The 6,577-nt window shown below is 36.3% G+C and overlaps 1 protein-coding gene across 1 annotated transcript in view; it reads left to right on the top strand.

Moving 5' to 3' along the window:
* Nucleotides 1-6,577, top strand: part of Tnpo3 (transportin 3) — a gene marked incomplete at its 3' end in the record, with an annotated part of 86,700 nt that overhangs the window by 18,436 nt on the left and 61,687 nt on the right. The window contains exons 2-3 of the mRNA XM_023702861.1: nucleotides 4,121-4,321; nucleotides 5,758-5,831. Coding sequence (XP_023558629.1) covers nucleotides 4,121-4,321; nucleotides 5,758-5,831 — 275 coding nt within the window. The remainder of the gene's footprint in view (nucleotides 1-4,120; nucleotides 4,322-5,757; nucleotides 5,832-6,577) is intronic.

Here is a 6,577-nt window from a genome sequence, read left to right as displayed (position 1 = left end):
AAAAAAAATTTTTTTTTTATTTAGGGATTCTTTTAATCTATATTAGACTTACATCTTCTTGGCTCATCTTCAAGATTGTCACATCTTAGTCTGTTTTCTATTACTAAAATAAAGGGGCTGGGAGATGGCTCAGTAGAATAAGGGCTTCCCTGGCAAGTACAAGGGCCTGAGTTCAACCCCCGGTTCTGCCAAAAAAAAAAAAAATCACAGGTTTGGGCCTGGGGATATAGGTCAGTTGCACAAGCGCCTGCCTGGCAAGTACAAGGTCCTGAGCCAATTCCCAGTCCCCCCCCCAAAAAAAAAACCCCAAAAATCTAAAATGAAGATACCTAAGGCTGAATAAGAAAAAGGGGTCTATTTGCTTTGCAGTCCTGTGATTCAAAGGCACCATGCTAGTATGACTGCTCTGCGCTCTATAAGGACCTCATGGGGCTTTATATGTGAGAGGGAGAGAGCACATGGTAAGATGGGTAGCCGGAGAGAGGTGCAGGGCCTGTAACAACGCCTCATTACCTCCCCTACCTCCTGAGGATCTGACTGACGCTTTTTATTTCCTTTCTGGCTGAGATTGAACCCAGGTCCTTAGTCCTGCTAGACTAGACTCAGCCAATAGACTGTGATTTCCATTGCTGTTCAAGCCTCCAACACATGACCCCTTGGGGGACTGACCACATCTAAACCATAGTGGTCACTTACTCTTGAATCTTAAAAAAAAAAAAGTCTTTTTTTTTTAAGTGTATTTGTTAAACACAGCTCTAAAGCTCACTTTGTAGCCCAGGCTGGTCTTAAACTCGAAATGATGCTTCAGTGTAAGCCTCCCAAGTGCTGGGACCAAAGGTGTGTGCCACCATGCCCAGTTAATAAATACACCTTTTTGACCAGTGTGATTACATGCGTCTGATCCCAGCACTTAGAAAGCTGAGGCAGGAGGATTGCTGCAAGTTCCAGGCCAGCCTCGACTACAAGGTGAGTTCAAATCCAGTCTGAACTACTACCCTGTCCTAAATTTTCTGTAAAAAGAAAAAAAAAGATATCAGATATGTTTAGTTACATATATCATTTTCTTTATATCTTTAAGCTCATTTGAAAATAGGCTTGTTTTTCAATTTATTTTTCTGACCTTGTTGCGTATTTTTCATGAAATTATATTTTCTGAACTTGTAGAAGTTCAGAAATCTTGTAGTTCTTGTAGAAGTTCAGAAATCTTGTGAAATCTTGTAGTTCTAAAAGATCTAATCTCTAAAAGACAAAAAAAAAAAATTTTTTTAAGCACGTTTCTACTTTTTCTTAAGATATCAGATATGGGCCGGGGAGATGGCTCAGTGGAATAAGCGTTTCCCTAGCAAGCGCAAAGGTCTGAGTTCAATCCCTGGTTCCGCAAAAAAAAAAAAAAAAAAGATATCAGATATGGAGCTGGCCTGATAGCTCAGCAGACTAAAGCTCCTGCTTAGGCAGAAAGTACAGTGGCCAGGGTTCAATCCCCATCGTGCCATCGGCCCCGCCCACAGGACTCCCTGAAACAGCGATTGAAACACTTGGGAGGCTGAAAAAAGAGAATCACTATGAGTCTGATCTGCGTTGTAAGACCCTGTCCTAAATTTTCTATAAAAAGAAAAAAAAAAAGATATCAGATATGTTTAGTTACATATATCATTTTCTTTATATCTTTAAGCTCATTTGAAAATAGGTTTTTCAATTTATTTTTCTGACCTTGTTGCGTATTTTTCATGAAATTATATTTTCTGAACTTGTAAAAGTCTTGGTTAAGGATAATATTTCCAGCTTCATAGGTTGTTTTTCAGATAGTAGTTACAAATACAGTGGTTTGATTTCTAAGGTTTCCTAGCTTTGTCACCTTCTCTTTTTTCTTCCTTCATCTCTATTGTGCTTGTATAATTTTGATTCTGCATGGAATTGTACTATGTAATTTTGTTTCTATTCAGTGATAGCAGTCTCCTTAGTTGGGGTCACCTTCCTAACTCTTCAGTTTCAAGGATTTTTAGAGGCTAAATTGTTGGGTCCCCTTCATACCTTACAGCATGTAGGACCTCCTGTTGGATTTGGTGAAACCTCATATTTTCAGCTGCAGTCCTCACACCGGCTCCTTGTACTTTTCCATTGAATCGCTTGTTGGCTTTTTGGTCTGATGCCACAAAGGTCTGGTTGGTTCTCACGCACTTACATTTTGGGGTTCTTGGAGATACCCTTGGAGATAAGGGGATATGGTTTAGTACTGTTGTAAATGTCCACTAGTGTTTTGATTTTGCTTGCTTTGTATGTTTCTGAGGGCATTTGTAGAGATTCTAAAGCTTCATATGTTTTTGCTATTAAAAAAATTCTGAACAAAAAAAAATTTAATTAATTAATTAATTTATTTGTGGAACCGGGGATTGAACGCATGCCCTTGAGCTTGCCAGGCAAGCGCTTATTCCACTGAGCCATCTCCCCGGCCCCTGGGTTTTTTTTTTGAGACCAAGTCTCACTATGTAGTGCAGGCTAGTCTTGAACTTGCTTGGGTAACCCAGGTTGTCCTGGAACTCTCGGTGATCCTGCTCCTAAGCCTTCTGAGTGCTGGGATTGATTATAGGCATGTGCCACCACCATGCCCAGGAAAATAAAGATATAGGTCATAGATACCATAAATCATAGATGTGCTTGGGTTACTAGTTAATAATAATAGCCCAAAATTTTGTAGTTGGAAAAAAATATATACCTGAGGGAAGACATTGGTATTATTAGTAATACATCATTTCATTTGTTGAGTATTTTTGAGACACAGTTCTAGAGATAAGAAGTACCAAAAAATTAATAAGATACTACTATCTCTTGAAGAAAGTTAGTGTTTCATGTCTATTTACCCTAACGTTAGATCCTAAAGCTAAGTTTAATGTTAGGAAACCCATAATTGTAAAATTCAAGGGCTTTTTCAGTTAGCTTTAGAGATTTGTGAAGCTATCATTTATTGTGTTTCTGTACCTTAGATGCTTATCTTTCTTTGGCAGAGATCTTGAAGAATAATATTACTTTTTTAAATAATATTACTTGTGAAGTATTCTATCTTTATAAGAAATTGACTAGGAAAAATGGTATGATCGTCAGTCAGCTCTGTACCTCATTTGAGATTGAAAAATGTTTAAATCTATTATTGCCAGTCTATTTTAGGATTCTTTCATAAAGAGGCATTTTGGTGTAGAGTTGAATTTGAATTTATCAGTCATTAATTAGTTAAGGCTTTGTGAGCCTCATGATATTTTTCCTAAACTTATTTTCAAAGTAGGACTCCCTTTTATAATTGTTAGTAGCTATTAGAGACCAAATTCTGTGTTTTTGTTCTCTTTATTATTTCTATAGGTATGTAATTATTTTGTATAAAAGACTGTAGCACATAGAGCATTTCCCCATGTATAAACGCATCAGAAAATATTTGAACTATGTGAATTAATCATTTGGGCTAAGATTATTTTCTACTATTAGGTGCTAAAAATTCAAATATAGGCCTACTGAGACCAATATGAAGGATATTTGCATATTTGCATATAGGTATATTAAAACAGCTTCCAGGGCCGGGGAGGTAGCTCAGTGGCATAAACACCTGCCTGGCAAGCACAAGGTCCTAAATTCAATCCCTGGTGTCGCAAAAAAATTTAAAGAAAAAATAGCTTCCAAACTTTGTTCTTAGAGTAAACAAAATTAGGTATGAAAAAGAAACATACAATCCAATCCCCGGCTCTGCAAAAAAAAAAGAAAAGAAACATACAATCCTATAGCTATGATATCAACTGTCTAGTGACTTTTTTTCCAATAAATTTGTGATTTTTTTCTTCATATCATCCTCTTACATAATAATTCTAACCAGCAAGATTATATTTCTTGATTCAATTGATAGCTCTCATGACTTCTAGAATGAGTTAGGTTTTAGGCAGTTCTTAGGTATACATATTATACCTATTCAGGGCCCACAACATTATAATTTGAATATTGGGTGAATTAGGTAATTTAGCTTATCAGATTTTCTTGTGTTATGCTTTGGTCTATATACATTTATATATACATTGAAATTATGTAGCATTAACATTATTTAGAAAAACAGTCTTTTTAAAGATGTCTAATTTTCTTTTAGGTTCATGCCTGGGAAATTTCTGACCAATTGTTACAGATCCGGCAGGATGTGGAATCATGCTATTTTGCCGCACAAACCATGAAGATGAAGATTCAGACCTCATTTTATGAGCTCCCTACGGATTCTCATGCCTCTTTAAGGGACTCATTGCTAACCCACATACAGAACTTGAAAGATTTGTCACCTGTCATTGTAACACAGGTAAGTCCTATGCTTACTTATTAGGAAAATTTATAAGAAATCATTTGTATGTTTTGATTATTGGTAGACCATGTGAATACTATTAACTTTATTATAGAAGGTTTGCTATATGTGGATAAAATGTGAAAATTTTAATCTTTTGCATTAATCTTTGAGTGTACTAGGTTTTAAACTAACTTAAATACTAGAAGTGGTAAGTTGAGGGTATGTGTTCATTGCCATGCATGTGCCCCCTGGTGTTAAAACTGGAGATGACAAAAAAAAAATTGTATTGTGCTGGGTCAGAGGTTTTCAGAGTTGCCTTGTAAAAAAATTCTTTCTAAGCTAATAAAACTCTTCTTGAGCTAATAATGTGAATCTTTTCTATTGGCTTATAAAAATTACATGAATAAAACTGAACAATAGCATCAGGCCTTTTGTATTCATTCAGACAAAGATGTACATTATTAAAGAAAACTCACTGGGCATGATGGTGCATGCCGATAGTCCAGCACGTGGAAGGATGAGACAGGAGAATCGCCATGAGTTCGAGGCCAGCCTGGACTACATAGTGAGTTCAAGGCCAACCTACACTACATAGTGATACCGTCTCCAAAAAAAAAAAGAGGGACAACTGGAAGCTTCCTTAAATACATGTTCCTATATGTTTTCTGCCTGGCGTAGAAGTGCCCTTAAAGAAGAGGCTTTTTTGTGTGCTTTGTTTTGTTTTTTGAGACAGAGTCTTGCTTTGTAATTCAGGCTGGTCACTTTGTAGCCAGGGCTGGCCTTGAACTCAACAGTGATCTGAGGAGGCTTTTGTATAAGACTTCAAGATGAGAAAGAGAAGGGAAATGGCAGTGCATCACTTGAGGACTGAAACAAAGGTCTGATTTTGTCACTGGCTTTGGCCTTTTGGCCAAAGTAGTATTTATTTATCCATGAAATCCTATAGTGTTGCCAAATAAATGTACATATGGATGGATGTGTTTTTTGTTTTGTTTACTTTCAACAAGTAAAAGGAATTGAAACTAGGACTTTGCACATAGTAGGCCAGCACTCTGCCACTGATCTGCATCTGTATCTCTGTTTTGAGACAGGGTCTGGCTAAATTGCTCAGGCTGGCCTCTGGAGCAGCAGGGTATACAAGGACATACAAGGACACAGCTGGGTAGACATACAATCTAAGGAAGATCTGTGTTTTTTTCTTACTTTTGTTGTTTTGTTTTTTAAATTTTTTAAAGGTTAATATTTAAATTCCAGAAATTTGTAACTATTCTTAAGGTGTTTACGTGAGATACATACATACAGTATATAGTCGTGGGGATAGAGGGAAGGTAAAAATCAGTCTTGTCATTTCATACTGTTTTGAAGAAATTCAGTCTCTGCTTTCTAATGCATATTGATGGCAACCCTGTTCTGTTTATCCTTCCTATTCATTTATTTAATCTCTTATTCAGCTGGCTTTAGCAATAGCAGACCTTGCCCTACAAATGCCTTCCTGGAAGGGATGTGTACAGACATTGGTGGAAAAGTAAGTAATTTGTATCAACAGTATACGAACAGAATTAAAAATAAGCTATATGAAGCTGGATATAGTGATGTGTGCCTGTAATTGAAATTAAAAGTAAAAAAGGACTAGGAATATAAAGGCCCTCTTTCCAACTCCCAGTAGTACAAAAACAAAACAACCTTTTTAATTTAAAATAATAAACTATCCATTTAGGGGCTTTTCCCATGTTTTGTTCTATTTAACAGTAAAATAAAGGTTGCACATTTTGTTCAACACTAATTTCCCAACCAGTGCAAACAAACACCAGGATTACTTGGACCTGGGGATATAGCCCAGTGGCAGACTGCTTGCTTTGCAAGTTAGGAGGTCCTAAATTTGAGATAGAAAGATAGATGTCCTTTTTTTTCATTGCTAAATAGAATATACCATGAAAGTCCTTACATGAATATTTTATTATTTTATGGGGTATAGGTTTATTTTGGACTGGACCCATGAGGAAATGCTTTACTCAAAGTAGTGGGTTTCGTGTATCTAAAAGGAAGATGACCCCTTTGACAGACACACACGACACCTCAGCTAGTAAGAACATATCTTAAGTACTATGATAATATTTTTATTAAATTGTTGATATGTTAATAACCCACAAGTCAGTGAAAGATTGTTGCAGTTAACTCATGTTGGGGAACTGTGAATTCAGGTTCTTTTGTATCCCCTATAATATATTTCTGTAGCATTTAAATTCTTTAATTTATCAAAGGTTAAAAAAA

The sequence above is a fragment of the Octodon degus genome, unplaced genomic scaffold (assembly GCF_000260255.1).
Source record: "Octodon degus isolate 3935 unplaced genomic scaffold, OctDeg1.0 scaffold00160, whole genome shotgun sequence".
In the NCBI taxonomy this organism is placed as follows: domain Eukaryota; kingdom Metazoa; phylum Chordata; class Mammalia; order Rodentia; family Octodontidae; genus Octodon; species Octodon degus.
This window is presented reverse-complemented; position numbering and strand designations above follow the sequence as displayed.